Consider the following 22,576-nt stretch of genomic DNA (forward strand, 5'->3'; position numbering starts at 1 on the left):
GTCCACTGTGGCAGGAGTCCTCCTGCTGAGTGCAAAGATGTGCAGCGACAAAGCTGGAGGGGCTCTGGAGGGGGTGGAGAGGAACATCTCACTGGACAGGAGCCTGAGGGGCGACATGCTGCTGCTGGTGGACGCCTAACATGCGCGAGGAGGGAGAGGATGAAATGTCCCGAGGGACGTTCAGGGAGACATGGTCGCGTAGGAAGTCTGCGGAGATTGAGATTCGTCATGAAACAGTAAACGGAGAAATAATTATCACACCTGAAAGGCGTCTAGATATGGAAGCTGACAGCGGACAGATGGAAAAGTCTGACGTTAAAGACTCATTTACCAAAATCTCACAAACAGTCAGATATTAAATAAGGAGAACAGGTGACTTCAACATATTTTGCTCTTATAATTCACAACGAAAGCCAGATTTTAAACTTTTCTTCATCAGAATATTGCAAACAGCCGATCGATCTGTACCAAAACTTCACAAAATGAATCATGGAGTGAAGAACTTCTCTACAGATTTTAATCTGGAAACCAGCGACAGAGTTTAAATATGGCAGAGCGAGATAACACACAGACATTATTCCTAAGAGGATGAATTTACCAACACATTTATGTGTATTTAACAGTTACAGCTACGTTAAATCTGACCGGAGAGCAGCGCTGCAGTTAACATGAAGAACTCGTAGCGATAGTATAACTCAACCACAAGAGAGGCTCGCGGAAAATTTATTTGAGTTTGAGAACTGGCAATAGACTAGAAAATATAGATTTTCTGCTTAGAAAACAAGAAAACATACAGTTGGCCTACATATCCTCCATGTATCACCTGTTAGTATATACACAGTAATCCTCTCAGGTTCTTAGTATCAAAGTACAACAAAATACATCCAAATGCTTCTACTGACGTCAAACAGAAAATCAGCTTAACAAGTACACAATAAAGGTAGTCTGGATCTTTTTAATACATGGTTAACTGTACACTTAGGAAAAAAAACACCATAATTAGACATTTTGAAATTATATCCCTTTTCATTACGAAATGACGTTAATACCAGAATCATTTTTCCATAATGATGCATCATTTATACCTTTTATATTAGTTCACACAAAGAAATAAAAAATTAATTAAAAAGTTATTAGCATTGGACTGAGTCCAACTCCCCACTGAGTCCACAGCGAGGGCTCAGTGGGGCGTTAGTGAACTGGGAGGTACCAAATAAGACAAGTTTTTGATCATAATACTTAAAACATAAAAATACTACATTAATTATTACACAGGTAGAAGTACAGAGGCTTAGCAGTCTTGAATAGTTCAGGTACAGAACATACACAAAAATCTACCACTTCTTATTTTTCTTCATAACAAGATGCAACATCAAATTTCAAATCACACATTCACAATCTTTGAACATTTTCAGTATGAAAACAAAACAGAAAAAGAGGGACAATTTTCCTGCTTCACTGATCACAGGAAAAAAATAATTTTCATAGAAGTATATATATATATATGGAACATATATATTTTAAATTAACAGTCAAATATATGAGCATATATACATAGTTTTACAAGGTAGCAAAGGCAAAAAAGCTATTTGCAACATCCCCCTAAATCCTATCATCTCAGATAATTGTAATAAATTATCCATGACATTTTATTTGAAAAAAAGAAAAACACATCTTAAAACTACAAGTTAAAAGTCTGTCAAAATATTAGAGAACCCATCTTTGTTTCAAAAGTGAAATAAGATATTGCACCTTTTTTTTTCTTAAACCAGAGTACAATTAAAATGACAATGAAAAACAGCATACAATGCACAACAGGAATTAAATTAGACTATTGCCACTGGCTGACATTAATCCTCATTTTTAAGCCTTGTAACAAAAATACATTTCCTGTAACAAAACATCACAGTTTCATTTCACTGAATTATGTAAAAGGAAAACATTTTAACACACACTTTTAAACATCTTTTGACAAATGACAAGCGGTATTCAAGACTGCTAAGCACATAACCAAGGTTTCATTTCAACATAACTAGAAAAAAAAAATAGATCATATTGCCGTGTGAAATGTTACAACTTTTGGGTTCGTTTTGGCGGTACAATCTGAGTCAAAGACAGGAAAATATAGAAAAACGAAACAGCTCTCTCAAGTCCAAAAAGGGATCTCAGATACTGTCTATCCAAAATAACAGTGTACACAAGCATTTAGTAACAAATAAATGTTCCTGATTTTAGAAATATTACTTTTTATCATATAAGTCATTCTACAGCTAGTGTTTCTCACTAAGAAAAAAGTCTTCAAGGCGTTGCAAATCTAGAACCCCCCTCTCTTAAAAAAGGGTTGTTTTCATCCTCTCAGTGATTCAAGTCTTTCACCTGGGCGTCTTCTCTAATGATCCTGTGGGATGAAAGCAGCTCGTTAAACATTTCTCACAGTCATTTCACACTTCACGGCTGATCCCGGCGGTGCTTTTCATATCATTGAAGATAACGGACATTTGTTTAAGAGTCTGTATTTGCTTATATTGTCAAAAAATCCCATGAAAAGGCCAAAAACAGTTCAAAACACATCAGTGAGACGCATGTTTCATCACTGCCGTGAACGTGGATACTGTAGAGTGTGTATTAATGCACAGGAGAAAATAGTCCACAACAAACGCACGACGGCTGTTTTCATTGTCCGTTAATGTTCTGATTATTTTCTAGAATTGTTTTCTTCATCAAAAGTTTAAAAAAAGAATATCGAAAAACATCAAATACAATTTCCCAGAACTGAAAGTCGTTTTTGTTTTTTCCCCACCAACCAACCAAAACCCAAAGACGATTAATTTACTGTCATTTAAGACAAGGAGAGGCAGCAAATCGTCCCACTTTAGAACCTGGAACAGACATCTTTGCTTGGAAAAGGAGTCAAAATGCTTATTAATCATTTCAGCTCTCCACCTGTTTCAGTAACATTTGCTAATAGTTACAATACAAAGCTGTTTGAGGAGGTGACGGAGACTCGAGACCAAAGTCAGCGCACAGACGTCAGAAAGCATCGAGAAACCTACTAACGCAGAGCTGGATTTGGCCTTTTTTTTTTTTTTTTTTAAATGGGATTTGTCAATAATATAAACATAGATTAAAAACCAGCATCCTCATCCTCAGTTGCTTCTCACCTGAAGACCCGGGGCTTGTGTCTGCTGTGCGCCCTGGTTGAAGTAGGCCATCGGCTGTCTGTAGAAGTCAACCCAGGCGTTGTAGTCAGGATTAGAGGTCTGCTGAGATGCAGGACCAGCTGTCTGGCCTGAAGAGGAGGGGAAGGAAAAACAAGAGTGAGGAAGAGAACTTTGCAGGTTTGAGCTGAAACTCGCCGTTTAATCTGTGCTGCGCTCATAATAAAATCCGTATTCACCCCAAGCTTTGTTGTATTCAGGAGCGGTGCTCTGGGCTTGGCTTTGCTGACCTGGAAACAAACAAGAAAATGTGTAAATTAAAATGTTAAATGATCTAAAATGTACAAGCGTCCATTTGTTTTTAATATAAATCTAAAATAGAGCTTTTTGACTGAAGTCAGAAGCAGGATTGAAGCTCCTAATCTTTCCAACATGGTGAGTAAATGCATGATTTCCGCAGAGCAAAGTGTGCATAAGAAGACTTAAATTCATAACGTGGGCGTTGAGATGATTGTTGAAATACTCTTTTCTCTCTGAATGACACTTGCCTAGCTTTTTATAATACTGCTCCCAGTCCATCTGGCCCGTCTGGGATCCATTGTGACCTGAAACCAGACACAGATAACACCAGAGTTACTGAGAGTGGGCTTTGCTTTCTCCCCCTTTTCACCTTCTGCTCTCATCTGCAATTCCGTTTCCTAATGATTTCCATCGACGGCAAATTTAAAATATGTCCGTACAGGAAAGAGGCGGTTAGCCACAGGGAACGTAACCATCTCAGCCCGGCCTACAGAGGACTTTGAAAGCACAGCCAGGCTAGTTTTTATCACTGATTCACAGTCAAATTTATGGGCGACGGGATGAATTCAGAGGTGGAAACTTTATATATTCCTTTGTTCCCTCATTGAGTCCAGCACCGACTGCAATTATGCAGATGGGTAAGAATCAGATTTCTTGATTTGTTTTGTTTTTAGACTTAAATCTGGTCAGGTATCTTAAGCAGCATTCTGTCTTGAAGAGTGCTTTTACTTACTGTGCTCCTGTTGGCCTTGAGGCTGCCATATCTGAAAAGTTGTACCCCATCCTCCAGTCATGAACGTCTGAGGCCCACTTATAGAAAAAAAAAACCAGACAATTTATTGTGAGTAATTAACCTAACGATCAATTTCTGACTTAAGATGGTGTGCTGAGCTTCATCAGCATGCGTTTGACCAGTAATTATGAAAATCGGCTCAAAATGGGACAAGCTGAGGAGAGAATTGAACCATACTGTTGAGGAGGAGTGGTTGGTCCTTGGTTGTAGGGATTCATCCCGAAGCTGCTGTTGCCCCCCATTCCTGGGCCCTAGAGCGCAGAAAGAGAAGAGGAGGTGAGTGAGAGACCACACTTGTGTTTAAAGGGAGCCAACAGGCAAGGTCAGAGGGCAGGGCCGGCCGCTGATGCACTCCATTAAGTCCATTTGATGGATTCTTCATGTTTAACCTCTGGTGACATCCTGCTGGCCACCAGGACCACAGCAGCCTACCTCACCCGGCAGCTCTCTGCATTGACATGTGCGCTCATGAATATCAGGTCAGACAATAGCGTTTTTGGGGGAGTAGGGGGGGGGCCAGAGCCAGACCACCTACCCCAATTCTCTCATCGATCAGCTGGCGGGCCTTTTCCAACTGCTGAGGGGTGCCTCGGATGGAGAAGATGCGCACGTTGGGGTCGGTGTTGGGCGGCGGGTTTCTCTGTAGCTCCACGTGGGCACGAGACTGCTCTTTGATGTTCTTGATGGTTTCACCTCCTGGAAAAACATCAAGTGAAACATCTAAACCAGTGCTGCAGCTAAAACGTTGCTTCTGACTTGGATTCATCCGCCTCAAATTTGTCATTTTAAATCGACCAACTGTCCGAAACCTAAAAATATTTGTTTATCTCTCTCTCACACACACATACAGGTTTCCAGAGTCAGAATTTGGTGAGTCTGCTTTCTACAATTTTGGCAACTTTCCAAAACCAACAATCCGACAATCATTACGTAGAAGTGAGAGAGACGGAGCGCAGGGTTTTCTCTCTCAAGCTCTTTTTTCATGGAACACCATGGAAGCCTTCGAGGTGAGACCGGCTGAAAATGTGCACCACCATCCGCGTATTTAAAAGAAATCCTGCTCCTACTCCCTCTCTGTGACAGCCAGCTTCTCACTCCACCTTTTACGCTCCTTCTGAACAACTATTAACACTTCTGATTTCCACTTTGTTCGGACAACATCTCGCATGAACTACTTCTTTTCTGGCAAAACTTGACCCGAATACCTGTGCTTGAAACTTAACTTAAATTTCATGGATGTGGTGTTATATTGTCAGGGCACAGCATTTTGGATGCTACGTTTGTAATCATACGACCGTCTTAAGTCATTAATTTGGCAACCCTTCTCATCTCTCTCTGCCACAATCTCTCAACCCACTTGGCTTAAAGTGGTGCGATAGTGCTACCTTGTGAAGACGCTGGCATGTGTCTCACCACTTATCTACCATTCTGTGGTAACATCCATGCAAATCAGGAAACAAAAGGAGACATCTCCTGCACACCTCCCCCTCCTCGGCATCAGATGCCAGCTTTCCGACGTGTGGGGAAAGCAATTACACCAGCAGGGAGAAATGAAACATAGCTGGCAGGAGAAAAGGGACAAAATTGAAGCGTATCCTCCTTCTGGGATATCGTTTGTCTCTTTTACCCTTTTCATTCTTGACTCTGTGTTGTCCTCTGATGAGAGGAGGGAGTGAACGGGGGGCATATTGCTGTCCCCCCTCTTCACAATGCCCATCTGATCGAAAAAGGCTGAGGGTGCTTCCCGGGGGGACACCAGGGCTGTCCCAACATCAATTACACATTTGTTCACTTGTGGCTGACACTCTGATGACCCTGGCTGACCTCTGAATGAAAACGCTCATCAAAAACCTCTCCCCTCCCGTAGCCTATTCCTTGCTGCCAACAGACTGCACATGGGCCATTAACCCATTGTCAACCAAATGAAACTTCTGCCTTAATGAAGCCATTATGAGCTCTTCTAGTCAGACAGCAGAGAGCAATGAAGACCCTGACTATTCATTTCATGGACTGGGCTGTAGTGAGGGCAGATAATACGGGCCTTATTAATGAGACTGGTTTAGTGAGCTGCAGAAAAGGAGGGGATACAAAAGTGCAACTGGTGACAGCATTCAAGGCAAAGCCAAGGGACTGGTTAGCTGCTGGTGGGGGAAAAACTCTCAGGCCTCAAGGGAAAATAACATTACCAGAATGCGTAACACAGACAATTCAGATATAATAACAGCGGCTTTAAATCCAACTCGGGCTGGACGCAGTATGGATGAAATCAATACAATGAAAAGAATATTTCATAATATCAGTCAAGTCATGTTTAGTACCCTCCACCAAATTAAATCCGGTTCCCCAATAACGGACAGACTTAAAGGAAAAGTCTCCAGTGGCTGACTGGGCACAGTGTTTTGTTTTTGACTGTGATAAGTGAGTGCTCTCATAAGTTCGCCCTCGAGCTGAGATGATCAGCTGATTAATCAATTCGTTCAAACATTAATCGTCAATCTGTCCATCCATTAGTTATACCCTCTTATCCTTCAGGAGGGTCACGGGAGCCGATCCAAGCTGACACTGGGCGAGAGGCGGGGTGCACCCAGGACCGACTGCCAGTCAATCACTTGCAGAGAGGCAACCATCCACAATCAACCTCACAAGTCTCTCAGCCTAATGTGATGGTGAACTCAGCGTTTTGGGAGTTTTGGTACATTAAGAGCATTTAAGATGCCACAGTGAAAAACAAAAACAGTTATTAGTCTGTTGTTTTGTTACATAAAGTCAAGGTTATCCCAAGTATACTGACAGAGCTTCAAGAAAAAGTAAATACAGTACTTTCATCCACAGTGCTTTAAAATTTGCCTCTGACCCATACACATGCATGCACACACTGAGCTACTGCTGCAAATTATATATCAGGAAAATGTATGAAAATCTAAATTTCATCTGTGTTAACCAAAAAAAAAACCCTTTCAATTGCAATTCTAAACATTTTGGTGACTTAATTTTGTAAAAAATTGAAAAAGAATAATACTGATGAAGAAATTTGCAGTTTATTCTCTTTTTTGTTGATCACTGCAAGATCAGTTAGTCACTTTTATTTGAGGGAAAAACTGTATTTATGTAAAGAGTGTAGATTTATTAACCTGACACATGAGAAACAAAGTTATGCTGATGTCAGGGTTTATTTAGAGTCCATGTTAACAGCCACAACATGACATTTTGAATCATCACTGGATTAGTGTGAAAAGTTCATTCTTAAAGTGGTAAATCTAAGTGGACGTTAAGTTCAGATTTATTTATCAGAGCTTCCAAACAAGCAAATTTCAACTGATGTGACTGAAATCCCTGGAAAACCGAGCAGGTGGACGTTTGAGTTTAGATTTTAGGTCAAAAATCGTTAGAAATGTTGTGGCTTGTTATGACTCTTCCACTGAATTCACGCCTGCAATAATGTCTGAGCAGGTTGGTGGGTGGCTTGATTCATCAAGCTGTGAGTGTGTGTGAGTGAGTGTAGGGGGTCAAAACAGAGGGGCAATGGGCTGCATATGGCATCGTAAAGATATTAATCACAGCACCCTTTAAGGGACGGCTGACAGCACCCAGACCCACCGCCATCTCGACCATACTGGTCCACTTCATATGCTAATGCACAGAGAGGGGGACGCAACGCCCAGGTTTATTTGTTTCCCTCGCCCCACTACATGCACAAAAGCCACTTGACATTTCTATTGCCATGTTTTTATCTTAGGTAAAGAGGCCCCCTTCGACCCCGCCCACCGCTGCACGCGCACACACACACACACACACACACACACACACAGACACCAAGGCGACATACATGCACACACACACTACACACACTCACAGCTTCTTCCAATGCAATGGTCAATGACTTTTAAATAGCTGGCAATAGAGTGGGCATGAATAGCCAATAAGCTAATTCCTTCTATTCATTCCCTCGCTGCACTCTATTGGACTGAAAGACCCTCATTAGATGCCAGGCAGCCTTCCACATGATTGAGGGCTGTTATTATGCACCTTTAACAATTAATGTCACATTACACGCATTATCCCCGTCATTAAGCCCTTAGTGAAACCAATGAATGCCACTTGTGCTGTATACATGAGCCCTGGAGGGAGAATAGGAGGGTGGTCACTCACCCCCTTCTTCTCATCAGTTTCACGCAGTGGCAGAACACCAAACGGCTTTCAGTTATTAAAAGGGAAAAGGCAATCTGGTGAGTTGGATATATACTCTTATTAAGACCGTTCATATTGATGAACTCTATTATTTCTGAGACAGCAAGTTGTGGGAGACGACCTCACAGCGAGGAGTCAATTAAAACAGACACACACACACACACACACAAACTTTCATATGCAAGCTAGTAGCAACAAAGTCTCAGCTACACACATAAAGCTTGACCAAAGCAGTTCACTGGGGTGTTTACAGCAACAGCAGGTGTATAACCAACCAATACAAACTTGTTCCTCACCTTTGCCAATCACTAGTCCACACTTGTCTGCAGGTACTGCATATGTCACCTCCTGCAGACCTCCAGATCCTCCAATGCTGCAGTCACCTCGCCCTCGACGTCCCATTATGCCTCCAAAGCCATCTCGCTCCTGCAGGAAGCGAAGCAGGAGAAAAGAGTCAATCATAGAGGGAATTTGGACAAACAGTTCAACAAAGGCAGTGTTAAAATGTTTAAATTGCGCGTAAGGTGGCGTTAGCTCCCTAAATTTAAATTTAGAGTTTCTCATCTGACGGATATTTACCTTTGGCCTATTTCTGCGACAGTAATTTGGGTTGAACATAATGTGTTTTGGCAATACCTATCACAGCTTTCAAGCTGAAGACAAATTCACTGGATGTAAAAATAAGAGAAAAAGGCAGAAGCACATACCTGAGCAGTTTGAACGAGTTCATTGATGAGGTGGACCGCATGGTGGCAGTGGTCGGGCTGTCCCATCACCTGAGCAATTCGGTCAGGGCTGACTCCATCATCTGGACAGCAAAGACACAAGGCACAAAGGGTCTTTAACTGCTCTAAGACTGCATACATATTTACTTTGGAGTGCTTTCAATACAAGTCAGTGAGTAAAAGGAAGAAAAGCCTGGTGATACGTCTGAACCGTCGGTGCTTGCAGGTTTGGATTTCACAGCTGAAGCGAGTTGTGAATAAGCAGGAAAAAATGCTGAACTTTTGGATGATTGGACTGGAATAAATATCACTCTGTGCATGAATTCTGATGATCGTGAAGCTCTGCCTGGAGCTCAGTCGCTCTATATTTTCTATCAGCCATCAAGTACTTAGATTCCACCAAGACAGCCAGAGGAGAAAGTCGACGCCAAACTTGTTCCAATTCCCACATCAACGACACAATATCTATGTTATGCGCACAGAAACATGTTGAGCTTCAAGTGGGAAGTAGATGCAAGGTGTTAACGGGTATCCCGCGGTCCCCACAGTCCATGTTTTGATTATAGTTCTGCATCTGAATTTAATTTTCCACAGTGATTGTGTTTATGTTAATTCATTCATTCATTGAGTCTCTGTGAGCAGATGGTTTGCAGCAGAGATTTCTTAATTAGATGCGTGTCACTGAAAAGTCTGATTTCCTTCAACTTTCTTAATGTTGACTCAACAATTTCCGTTGGCTTCAGAAACCTGTTCGAGAAACAGGAGCAGCCAATCAGAGTTCTTGGCGTCCCTGCGTGGCACTGCTGTAGCCACCACAGTGTATCGTAGCCCCTAATTGCACAGCTACAAGACGAGCTTTAGAGATTACACATTTCTACTTTACTTGACTGCCAACATCAGGTCCTGCTTTATCTTCTTACCTTGTTTGAACTGGATCCTGACCCCAGCGTCGTTCTGAATCTTCTTGATCATCTCTCCGTTCCTGCCAATGATGATGCCGACAGCGAATCTGGGCACAACCACCTGGACGATGAAGACAGAGCGATTAATTCAGAAAAGATAACAAAACCTCTGATGTGAGTAAGTAAAATCACACTATCTTAGCTCTCCAGCATTTGAAAAGCAGAGAAAAAGCTCTTACATCCAGGCTGCTTCCCCCCATTTTGGATCCAAAGTCTGCCCTGCCAACCCTGAAGTCTCCTTGGTCCTTGTCACGGATGAGCTTCACCACAAGTTCACGGGCTTGCTATAAAAGACACACCAAAATCTTCATGAAAAAACAACAACAACAACGACATTTGAACAAATAATGTTGCATGGGAAGCACTCGAGAAGCCCGGCTGAAACTCCCTCAATGAAAACAAAGAGGTTTCCAAATGTTTGAGTGGAAGACTGAAGGCGTAAAATGTGTAAAATTGAGTGTAAACTACAAAGATAGCGGCGCACACTGAGCTCTTCTGAGACAGACCTGCACTTTGTGGGGATCCCCAGTGATTCTCAGGGGCTTGTCTGCTCCAGTGGGCATGGGGTCATCCTGAATCATTATCATCTGCACTCCTGTTCTCTCCTGCAGGGGTACAATCAGACAGGAGCAGGCACACATAACAGAGAGTTACCTGGGGCCCAAACGACTATTCGCTCTGCGAGGTGGAAATCCTGCCACATCTGAGAAGAGCAGGTTTTATGTTTTTATGTAATCTTGGCGACTTATACCAGCAGGAATGCCTATGGAAGAGGTGAAATGACATTTCTAATAATCTGAAATGTTTATCTTATCAATGTGTCATGAAAATACATTGGAAACACAATTTGAGCAGATTAAGCTGTCAAAAAGCCATTAACCCTCTGAACCGCACAGACTGCTGGCAGCCTGGAAAGGCATGTTTTCTAGTGAGCATATAGTGCATGATAAACAGGATAAAAAGGTCAAATTACACAATTTATTACAGCCAGAAACTGAAAAAACAGAAGTTATCATCAGATTTCCAAATGACCGAATGAATGCTTCCGTCAGAAAAAAAAAAAAAAAAACTAACCTTAAAACAGTGACATTTAACCAAGATCCCTTAATTCTACACCTCTTATTTAAAATGTTCCCAAAATCTAACTTTTGAATGACTATGCTAAGACCTACAGTCGCATGACAATTCAGTGCAAAGTCGACTGAATTACAGGAGAAGCAGCAGCAGCAGCAGCCAGGTGGAGAGGACAAGACAGATAATTTGTACAAGATGTAAAAATGTAAATATTTCACTATCTAAAGTATTTATGTATGTATTTATGATTCCTAGCATCTCAACGTTGAGCCGTGATTGTGCTGTTTCCATAGAGGTGCAGAAATATGTTGCAGTGAAAATTAGCCCACAGTGAAATCTAATGATTCATCCAGCATCTCAAGTATTCTTCAAGTATTGATAAAGAACCAGATTCCCAGTAATTCAGAGTCAGTTCCAATTCAGAATTAGGCTTTAAGAGCTCAACTTACAATTTACTTTGTGCTGCCAAAAACATGGGTTAAAGTGCACTTTATTAAACCTGCCGCTCAGCAGGCAGCTGGAGAGAGCGCTACGTGTCTACAATGATGAAGAGTAAAAAAGTTTAACAATTTTACTGTAACCGCTACACATTCAGTGCGGTCTGCTATCAGACCTGCAGCTGTTTGATGGTCTCTCCTCCTTTGCCAATGACCAGGCCGACTTTGTTGGCAGGGATGAGGATCTGTTGGATTGAGCTGTTGCCGTCCATGTCGCTGTGGAAGCCAGGCCCGTACCGACACTGCTCCACAATCTCACTCAACAGCCTCTTGGCCTGCCTGTGGGGGTGGAGTGAAGTCCCGGAAACACATTTGTTACAGACTCTTTACACAAAAACCTTTCGCTTTGTCAAACGTGAAAGAGGTGTTCAGGTGATTCAGTGACTGATTAAGAGGAGATGTGAAAAGGGATTTGAGTTCATGCCCTCTGTGTCCCAACAATGGGGCACACTTTCCAAATGCCCTGCGCGGTTTCAGTAAATCTGTCCAAGTTGAGAGGTGAGACTTACTCAATGTTCTCTGGGCTCCCAGTCAGCGTGCAGGGTCTGTCCAACATGCCTCCACTGTCTGTGAGGAGACAAAGCACAACAATTAAAGATACTACACATCTGATGCAAACTTTTCTGTCTTCTCATGATGCAAAATGCTCATTTAAACATAATTCTGTAAAGGCAAAAACCTTGATATTTCCAACAAGATGACTGGCTACAAACTAGTCCCCATGACAAAAAAAACTGTGCTTGTACATACACGTCTTAATTCAGATTTAAGGCGAACAGATGGATGTTACAACAGCCAGAGCGTCAAACTCTGCACGTGCATCATGCTGCATAGTGAAGGTCAAACATCCAAGTGAAGGAACAGTGGACTTAATATATTTTTGGAGGCATTTTAAACCTTTTTTAGAGAGATGTCAGAGTCCACCAAAAGAGTCCAAACCAAAAATACCCCTCAAACATCACTTAAACAAAAAAAGAGCACTGAAACTCCTTCAAAGTTCTTCAAAAACGCAATTTTGAATATTGTTTGCATTAAAAAATAATGTTGACACTTTCTCTGTTTCTCTCAACAATGCATTGATTTTTCAAAAGACCTTTCAACACACAACCTACAGGATGCATTTTACAGGAAACATTCAGCTGTTACCTAACTTGCCTACTTGTGTAATCTCAAAGCAAACAGTTACCAGACTGGTACCACACATTGTCTCTTGTACAAGACGGCACAGGTAAGAATGACACTCCTGTTAAAAGGGTACGCCTAGAAAACTTTTTTCAATTTCGCTTTTTCTGTGCCCTACCAATTTATTTTTGAAGAGCTGCAGATGCTGAAAACACTTGCAAAGTACACTCTGTCTGGCCCCAACAACCAGCTGCCATATTGAGGTTGTGACCTGGAGTGTTGCCAATATATGTGTAGTTGTTCTGAATATAAAATGTGGAAAGTCAAATCTTTCTATAAAATGTCATATTACTTTTGAAAGGGGAAACAGTAAAAAGTCATTGTGATATTTTCAAACACAACTGCACATAAGAAGAAACACCGACAATCAGATCCTACTGTCGCTGTCGTTATAATTCATGGCTCAGTCCTCTTGGTTGAAACTTGTTTCTGGCCTCTCAGGAGGCAACGGATATACTGTAAATTCACACTTAATTCAGCAGAAACAGGGGGATTAGAAAACAGGTTTAGTCTGAACTTACCTGACGCAATCTGGATCTTACAACCCGATTCAAGCTGAATTCTTGAGATCTGCTCTCCTCCTTTTCCAATGACTATGAAGGCGGGGGAGAGAAAGGGCCAGATTTGAGCTTGTTTGATTTTGGACAGGGGTCCCAAGCAGTGACCCAAAACTGAGTAGAATGCCAATACTGATGATTGCATGTCAGCCATTAATACTGACTATAATGAACTGAAGGGCTACTTACTGAATCCCACCATCTTATCAGGCACTTTGAAGTCTTCTGTCGCAAGAGCCCTGGGAGAGATTAGGACACGATCAATAACTCTGTCAGACCAAAGAAAATAAAATCAAAAGGCATCTGAAACACTAGACTCCCTTTTCTCTAAACCAACTCGTGCATGTAAAAAATACAGCTGAAATGATTCGGGCTGCAACTGGTGACTGTATTCATTATCTCATGATAAAATGGCAGAAAACATTGAAAAATGCCCAAAACAATAATAATATAGTGACTTATTCATATTGCTGCTTTTGTCTGACCAACATCCGAAGCCCAAAGACATTCAGTTTACTATCACAGAAGAGAGCCAGCCAGTATTCACCTTTGAGACGCTGATAACAGATACAGCAAATCAAGTTATTTTGCTGATTCAAACTTCTGAAATGTGAAGATTTGTTGCTTTTTGGTTTTCTATCATGGTGAAATTAATATCTTTAGATTTCCAACTGCTGGTGAATTGGTAAACTATAACCAACATTTATTAAACATGTCTTTCTGATATTTCACAGACCTATAAATTATGAGACTGATCAAGCAAATGGTTAATAAATGAAAAATTGTTGATAGCAGCCATATGTAAAAGCCTTCCAGCTAGATGAACCCACATCCACCAACAGTGAGAGCATACAGTTATTATATCTGACACCAAATCAACAAAATCAGGCAAATAAAAATCTGTTCTGAAATGCTCCAGATGGGCTACGAAGCAAAGGATGAAATTAAACAAAAGTGCATCGCAGCAAGCACGTGATTCAGCCGTGCCCGGTGGAGTCAAGCCATTAGGGATCTCAAGACTACTTAACTGAGTTACAGAGTAAATACTGGGAATGCATGCAAAGTGCTTTAAAATGTAGACAAACAGAAATGCGAGTACGCTCTGCTCACCTTTGATGTACCATTGCACCGAGGTGGTTCCCCACTGAGAGAAGTGAGAGGAAAGCAAAGCAATTAACACATGAGAAATAATCTGAGATCATGGTTAAAAATGAACACTTTTGATGGGCCACGTGATGGCTGACAAAGCAGCAGAGTGAAAAAGAGTGAGTCAGGGCTGGAGGGGACGGGAGCAGATGGATAATGTCCCGCCAGTCCTTCGTGTTCCGTGTCTGACCCACAGCGGGGGCCTTTCACCAGCATGGTAATCAGGTCTGTGTTTTGAGTGAGTGTTTCAATCAGAGCCGTTCAGAGAGAGAGAGGCAGCAGTCGGGTCAGCGGCTGCTGGTCATGAATTGAATTTTGACAGGTAGCACCGAGCAAGGGCCCTGCAGGGTCAGTGGAGGATGTGCTGCCATGGACGTGAACACCTGAGTTGATATCTAGCAGCTTCAATCAATTTTATGGCTGTTTGCTCCGATTTCACTTCTTCTGGAAATGCACCGGGGTTAACGCTTGAGAATGGAACAGCTATGAATATAAAACAGGAGGCGAATTCGTACGAGGACCGGACTGAAAGATAAAATGTGAATGCCTTGAGTCCATTTGGATACTTGTACAGTTGATAATTAAATGCAGAGAGCCGACTGCAGTGCTACACAGATACCATTTCTGATATCTGCCCCTTACTGTGGGACAACCTTGACTGAGAAAAACTCGGGACAAACAATAACAGTCCGTCAAACAAACCTAAACCAAAATTGCATACAATTTATCTATCCATGCATTCAGGGCTCAACTATCATACAAACAACTGTGACAAGATAAGAGGAGGACGGTATAAATGAATAGTGTTTCCACTTCATGCATATGAAATGGATCAAATCCATGAAATGTGTGTAAGACACAGCATGATAGAGTGACTCTATTTTCACTACACTGCAGTGTCCCACACTTCAACCACGACACAAACATGAAAACACAAATCCATGGCTCTGTGCTTTATGGTAAGTCGTGCAACAACTACACAGATCCTCAAATTTTTAATCAACTCACGAAGCTGCAAAACAGGCAAACGTGGAGAAATAGAGCAGTAGTAACAATACATATACACATACAAGTCAGACCTAGCCAACACTGCAGCTGGCAGTGACCACTCATATTATTCTGAGTTTAAAACTGTTTAAAGGAGACAAGAGTTTGGTCTTGGCCTGCAGATATCTTTTCAGTAACTCAGCTCTTTTGTTCAAGTAGTGCAACAGCGTCCACACAAGCTACGTTTCCCAAGCATTTCTGGAGCTCGAACACAGCGGAGCTTTCAGCCACATGTTTTGGTATGTCTCCCACACGGCTTGTGGAAAACTCCAAACCGGATTTCTTATGGTCGGCAACAGCTTCGTTCTCGCCACTCTCCCATAAAGGCCAGATTTGTGGAGTACACCACTAATGGTTGTCCTGTGGACAGATTCTCTGACCTGAGCTGTGGATCTTTCTCTGAACGCGCTCCTTGCCCGGTCAGTCAGTTTAGGCGGACAGCTTTCTCTTGGTAGATTTGCTGTTGTGGCACTTTTATGTGTATTTTATGTCACAAATTATGGACTATTACATGCAACCTCAATAAAATCCATTTTAATTTGCTTTGATAACATGACAAAATATGTAAAGTCCAAGGCGGGTGAAAAGGCATTTTTTCTGTTAATTATCCGTCCCTAAGATAATGTTAAGCTTAAATGGTACCTTGTGGACTTGTTGACCACTTGTAGTGGTAGGGATCAATGTTTTTATGAGTGGGCTGAGTGGTTGATTTTGCTCATGTGGACACACATGCATGTGACTGCGAACGTGCATGTAGGCAACAATGTTTCATACTTCTGCATTAACTGATCTACAAATAAAGGTAATGTGTCAACAGCACACCACCACAGCAACGTGTCAGCTACCAAGTAAACATGGATGTAAGTACACTTTCCCAATCTCTTACTTATGGTTATCATGCCATATCATTTTATGCTGTCATGGTTTATCAAATGTATGTGCATTAGTGAAATGTAAATAAAAACAGAGTGCAATCATTATTTAACAAAGTGTGCTTACTGACAACAGTTTCACAAAGTGCTCACAAAGCGATGAACCTCGCTCCATTCTTTCTTGTTAACGACTGAGCCTTTCAAAGACGCCCCTGTCATACCCAATCATGATACTATCACCTGTTACCAGTGAACCTGTTTACCTGTGGAATGTTCCAAACAGGTGTTTTTGGAGCATTCCACAACTTTCCCAGTCTTTAGTTGCCCCTGTCCCAACTTGTTTGAAACGCTCTGCTGCCATCAAATTCTGAGATTGACACAGCTTTACAGGCTGTATGTTGAGATACAGAAATGACTGTTAAACTGGCACATTTTTCGACCGGCATGAAAAACACTGAAAGGCAACTGCTAAAAGCAGCCACTGCTGCAGCTTTTGTCTCGACTGAAAATGACGGTGGTTATGTCACTCACTGCTGATTGGTTAGGGAAAAATAACAACCCTTCCCAAAAGGAAAAGGCAACATGTCACATTTCATAATGAAAAGAAATGAAATGGCAATTCAGTCTGATTTCCAGGCTCGATTTTATAAAATGGTTGCAGCCAAACTTGACATAAAAGAACACAAACACATAGTTTGAACAAGCAGAAGCCACTTAGAGCATTTCCTTTCAATAGTGAAGGGATAAACAGACTGAGAGCTCTTATATAGCAGGTCTGTGTTTTTATGAAGCTGTCTACATACCTGTGCAGCAGGATAAAAGATTCTGACAGTGTTCGTCAATGTATATCAATATATCAGAGCATTTTGCAGACCTAAGGTATGTGCACTATGTGTGTGTAACTGAAGGCTTACCTCCATTGTCTAGCGAACGTTTCTGGCCTCCGAAGCCATAGAGGGAGGGGTCTATAACCGCAGAGGAACTGTTCATGTTGGGCATCTGGTCTCCTCCCATCTTGGCTGCCATCTGGAGATACACAACAGCAGGACAGATGGAATAAAGGTGAAAAGCAGATACGGGATGAGATTCTCTTTGAATATACATTTCCTTTCCAACACAATCTCGGACAACCCGTCATGATGTCTGTGACACATTCGCTTTTCTTCTCGTCTTCTTAAAAGCACAAAGTTTGCCGTGAAGTTGGGCCTTGACAAAGCCATCTGTTGTGGGGAGTGTTATCTTTTTGACAGCAGCTGAAAACTGCACTTTGTACAATGCTACCGTAGCCTGAGGCGGCGTGCTACAGTTCGTGTTGAGACTACTGGTGCTGGTGTTTTCCTTGAAGCATCCGTCATGTGCCACCTCTCACTGACTAACCTAACTTTTTCACGCTTTCACAGACAAATGAAACAGACAGACTGGATTTGCCAGTAGATGAGTTGCCTGGAAGTTACAAGAAGCATGGCAGCTACCAAAAGCTTTACACAAAAAATACAATTCCAGCTCCTTATTGAAGCCGAACCAGGGTGGCCAAATCCCATATTTACCATCAGAACTACATCACAGTGATCCTAGCACTGTTCTAATTGCCTCATTGAATTGTTTAATCTGGAAAATGGATGAGTTTTGTTCAGAGTGCAATCAAGGAGGCCCTGATTACATTTTATGGTAACTGTACTAGTGGTAGTTTTGGCCCAAGGAACGATCAGTGTTCATTTCTGGCCAAACCAGCCAGAAGTCAATTTCTCCACATATTTCTCCTGTAGTGATGGAAAGCGTCCAACCCCTGCATTCAACTTCAAGAAGAGTGCACTTACTTGCATTACAGCTTACCTACAAAACCTAACTATGTCTATGACAACCTAAAGTAGATGCCAATGTTCTGTAGTGATGGACATGCAAATCTTCAGTTACGCTGCATGAGAGCAGCAACAGCACTTTCCACTCTCTGTTAATCTGCCACCTCTCCTTCCATACAAAAGTATAGCATTTCAGAAAATTACACTAAATTGACATCTGTGCCTGTCTGGAATTTTTTTTTCACGCTATGAAAATATAGTGACGGCAATTAGAGTCTTCCATCACCTTCAGGGATGATTATCTACTTCAGAGCCCACCCGCGGAAGAGAGAGGGGTGCAATGGAAATAAGGAGGCAGAAAAGGAAGAAGGTGTGGGGTAGCTGTTTTCCATAACATTGCTATAGCTACGTATGTCAAGCAGCCCGAAAATCATTTTACATGAAGCCAATACTCAAGAAAATGCTCAAACTTTGTGTGATATCAGTGTTTCTCTGTTTTGTTTCACTAATGTTGGGCAGATAGCTGAGAAGCATCTCACCAATCACCTGCCTGGTTTATCAGCTGTGTGCGTAACAGTATGGGTGTAGCACCTGAGCTTTCTGAAAACAATCTCCTCGGTGGAGAAATCTTAAAATGCCAGCTTTGTGTTTTTGGCAACTTTTCATTGAAAAAACATAAAAGTGATGATCAGATTTTTGTTGGGGTCTATACAAAACAAGCATGTTCCCTTGCGTCTGGAGAATATGATTTGTGGGCTGGGGCATCACTGTAGCACCACAATGCTTCATCTATAATGGTATGTTGTGACAAATTTTACTTTTACTTTAATTTGGATGTTGCACTTGGTCATACTACAACTTCGAAAACATTTCAATAAGTATTCAGCCCAACTGAAAACAGCGTCATAAGTCTGCCCAGTCACAGGCGGGGGGCTGTGTGGTGAGCACTGAACAGCTGTGTGTCACTGCCCTGTAGCTGTAGTGCTGATTAGTTAGACACTGCGATCGTAAAATTCTGATTTTATCAGCATCAAAGTGCAGCATCTTGGGAATGACTGCTGGTTAACATGAAGTATTTATGAGCTGTGATACAATCATAATGTCTTATTTATTCCCATGTCAGACAACATACTTTATATATTTCTGCACACTGAACTCAGTGGTGAATTTGATTGTTGCATTAAAAACAAGGTAAAGGTGATCACAGAGGGGATGAACAAAGGGTCAACAGGCTGAGACCAGCTGTTTTTGTGTTGAGATGTTTTACTGCGTCCAGAGGTCTCTATGAAAATGACCTGGAAATGCTAGAGTGAACACAAGTTGCTTTCATCATTTTAAATGGTTTAGTGTCAACATCGCAGGCCAAATGAATTACGGTTGTGTTGGGTCACTAAGCCTTAACAGAAATGTCTTTTTTTTTTTTTTTTCCAGAAAGCACAATGGCTATATATATAAACCAGCTCAAAGGATCAAATAACCTAAAATAACTAAGAAAACCCACATTTATTTTGTCTGAGTGCACTACATATAATCAAACATGCATGTGCATGCACATAGGTGTCCTGCAGGAGTCAGGTCGGGTTCACAGTCATGCAGTCTGCTGGACTTTGTGGCAAACTGTCTATCCTGCAGTAGAAACCCTTCGATGTCCACTGAGGCCTCTGGGTAAACACCACTGTGGACTGGCCTCCAAGCCTAACTCACTTCTTGAATGCAATCTTTGCTGAGCGAATATGTAGAAGGAAAAAAAAAGGACCTTTAACACGCAGTCAGGTTTCATACTTTAAGCCTTAAAATATGTACTTAAAAGTTGGATTTGTCTAAAAATAAGACAAATTAAATCATGTGACATGCAGTCACATGGGAATGAAAGTATGCATAGTTTATATTTAGGGTCCAAGAACAGCACGTCCATTGGGTGCTGTGGCACAACTGTTTCATCAGTGATCTACACTATTCATGACTCGCTAGCAGTGGTGTTTGTTTTATTGATGTACAAAGGGTTAACTTTCATGGCTATTTTTCGGATCAAAATTGTTATATTTAATACACTGAGAAACTGTCAATTTGAAAAAAATAACATACCAGAAGTGACAAGCAGAAGGAGGCAAAATGTAATGTATGTAATGTAATTGACAAATGGGATGTCTACTGCAAAGGTCATCATCTGCTGAGTTACACTAATGAGTTAATGGACCTCTACACAGTTGTGTGCTTCGAGTTTTGTTTGATCTAGTAACTGTTAGAAAAAAAACAAAAAACAGCAGTTAACATGAATTGCATTGCAGAGCATTTTTAGCCTTTGCAGCTTCCAGACTAAATGTCACTTTCACGGCTGCTCTGCGTACACAAAAGCAGGTGACTGCTGTAACTGCTGCATGTGAGAACTAACACCACACACAGTGTAAACAAGGCTTCAGACAAGGCCTCCACTTCCCATCTCTCAAACTTATACCACATCGATGTCATATGATAACAAGGGAGTAAAAAAATAAAAAAAAGCAGGATTACTTCCCTTTTCTATGAGGTACATACAGGCACTTGCATGCTAACTCAGTGGAAAACTCAAATCCACAATTAAACATCAGCCACAGACGAAATGTGGCCAACATAAGCAGCTTTTTATAAACGTTAATATGTGATTCATTCTGATGTTGATGCTGGTGACTATGAACATCGGTGTCTGTGGTCTCCTGATGATGAAAGGTCGACGCCTACAATCAAATCTCTTATGTCCTACTTGTTGTTACTGTTAAGAGGCCAATGTCAAACGTTCCTCTTCTGGTGGTAGTTTTCATTCTATCAAATCTGAGATACTGGGAGCAAACATGAAAAAGTAGAGGGCATCATAACTACAATTATGAACACGGACATGTCATGTTTTTATCAAGGTGTAATGAAAATTTGACTAAATTTACTGATAATGTGCATTAAACTCTATCTGTTGTGCAAGACCTTTTTACCATCAAACAAATTAAGGGATTAGCACATGCACACTACGTGTTTACACCTACGTTATAATCTACACAGGGGAAAGCTCAAAAGTAGCTGTATGACTAAAGTCCAATTTAGACAGTATTAACTGCAGTCAGTGGTAATCTTCTATAACAACATGAAGACAGCTCTACTTTTTGCTCATATGGTAGCCTACCACAGTGGCTATCTCTCCCACAGTCATATGTGAAACTAGGCAATATCATTTAAACAGGGCAGCAGTTAAAAGCAGGTTGTATTTTCATTAATTTTTTAGGTATTTTCCAGGCATGGAAAAATCCAAGTGTGCTCAACAGGAGGAGTGGAGGGGGGCTTATTTGAACAGATGACGTTACATTACATGGCCTTTCTCCAACGCTGCCTGTTAGGACACACAGTACCACACATGCTAGCTAGCACAGCACAACTAGCTAACTCGAATGTTTTATTGTGCGAAAGATACGCTAAGCTAACTACAAGCACAAGCTTCTCATAAAGTTAAAGAAGGGGAACAAGGGAGTTTATACGTTAGGACTGCATGTGTTTACTGACAGTGTGTTAAACTGGGGCAACAAGTTGTACTTGAGCTAAATGGGACTTCCAGAACTAGCAAGCTAACTTTCTGAAAGCGTGTCAGACAGCCCGGTTGTTCGGGCTTCATGTTTGAACTAAATAACGTTATTAGCTTTCGTCACGTTGTGGGTCAAGCTGCAGGGTATCAAACTTGTGATAGTAAGTTAGCAAGCTAAGCTAAAGGCAACTTCTGTGACTTGACAACAGGTTGCTGTGTGTCGGCTTAACTTACTAAAGTTATACAAACTTGGACATTATAGAAGGCCTTCGTGTTTTTTGTGAGACACGACTTGTCTGGTCGCTTGGACAGTTTTGACACTGTTATTTAACGCGTCTTCTGTCCCGTGTAAACTCTAATCTGTCCTCTCAACTACGCTGCCTCGGCTATTTAACGTTAGCTTGCTAGCTTGCTGGGTGCATGAGGAGTGTTTGTAGTAGGGGGTCCGGGGTGCCCCGACCGAAGTCCTGCCCTGCTCCACATGCAAACACACTGTTTGTCGTCCAAAAGCGCTACACCTGTGTTCGCTGAAGAGCATTTTACCTGTCGGACCCGGCGTATCGTGTCTGCGAAGTCATCTTTCGTTCCGGGCTGAGCCACCGAGGCCTGTCCCTGAACCAGCTCCGCCATCATCATCATCCGCCTCGGCAGCTGAGAGCCACACTTAAAAAAAAAAAAAGAAAAAAAAAAAAAAAAGCACACGTGCCAAGCCAAAGCTCCGCGAGCCAGATG

At 41.7% G+C, this 22,576-nt stretch overlaps 1 protein-coding gene across 2 annotated transcripts; it reads right to left on the reverse strand.

Annotated features, from left to right (window-relative positions):
• Window positions 1–707: 707 nt before the first annotated feature.
• fubp3 (far upstream element (FUSE) binding protein 3) lies at window positions 708–22,504 on the reverse strand. Of its 2 annotated transcripts, XM_076758317.1 has the most exons (19): window positions 22,388–22,504; window positions 17,416–17,527; window positions 14,547–14,580; window positions 13,626–13,675; window positions 13,401–13,472; window positions 12,207–12,264; window positions 11,814–11,976; window positions 10,633–10,731; window positions 10,306–10,410; window positions 10,085–10,187; window positions 9,147–9,247; window positions 8,736–8,865; window positions 4,787–4,947; window positions 4,429–4,502; window positions 4,192–4,268; window positions 3,707–3,763; window positions 3,398–3,448; window positions 3,162–3,289; window positions 708–2,398 (listed from the first exon to the last, which is right to left on the reverse strand). In XM_076758317.1, the coding sequence occupies exons 1-19, from the start codon at window positions 22,481–22,483 to the stop codon at window positions 2,390–2,392; spliced, it is 1,680 nt and encodes a 559-aa protein (XP_076614432.1). In that variant the 5' UTR covers window positions 22,484–22,504; the 3' UTR covers window positions 708–2,389. The 2 variants fall into 2 exon arrangements, with proteins under 2 accessions (XP_076614432.1, XP_076614433.1); XM_076758318.1 differs by lacking the exon at window positions 3,707–3,763 and having other exon boundaries at window positions 942–2,398; window positions 22,388–22,500.
• Between the last annotated feature and the right edge of the window lie 72 nt (window positions 22,505–22,576).

Source organism: Chaetodon auriga, chromosome 19 (genome assembly GCF_051107435.1).
Source record: "Chaetodon auriga isolate fChaAug3 chromosome 19, fChaAug3.hap1, whole genome shotgun sequence".
Lineage (NCBI taxonomy): Eukaryota > Metazoa > Chordata > Actinopteri > Chaetodontiformes > Chaetodontidae > Chaetodon > Chaetodon auriga.

Coding starts and splice junctions, on each gene's coding strand:
- fubp3 (XM_076758317.1), bottom strand. CDS start 22,483: ATGATGATGATGGCGGAGCTGGTTCAGGGACAGGCCTCGGTGGCTCAG. Junction 14,581..17,415: donor ACGTTCGCTAGACAATGGAG/GTAAGCCTTCAG, acceptor CACTTCTCTCAG/TGGGGAACCACCTCGGTGCA. Junction 4,948..8,735: donor TGGACTAGTGATTGGCAAAG/GTGAGGAACAAG, acceptor ATGTTTTTCCAG/GAGGTGAAACCATCAAGAAC.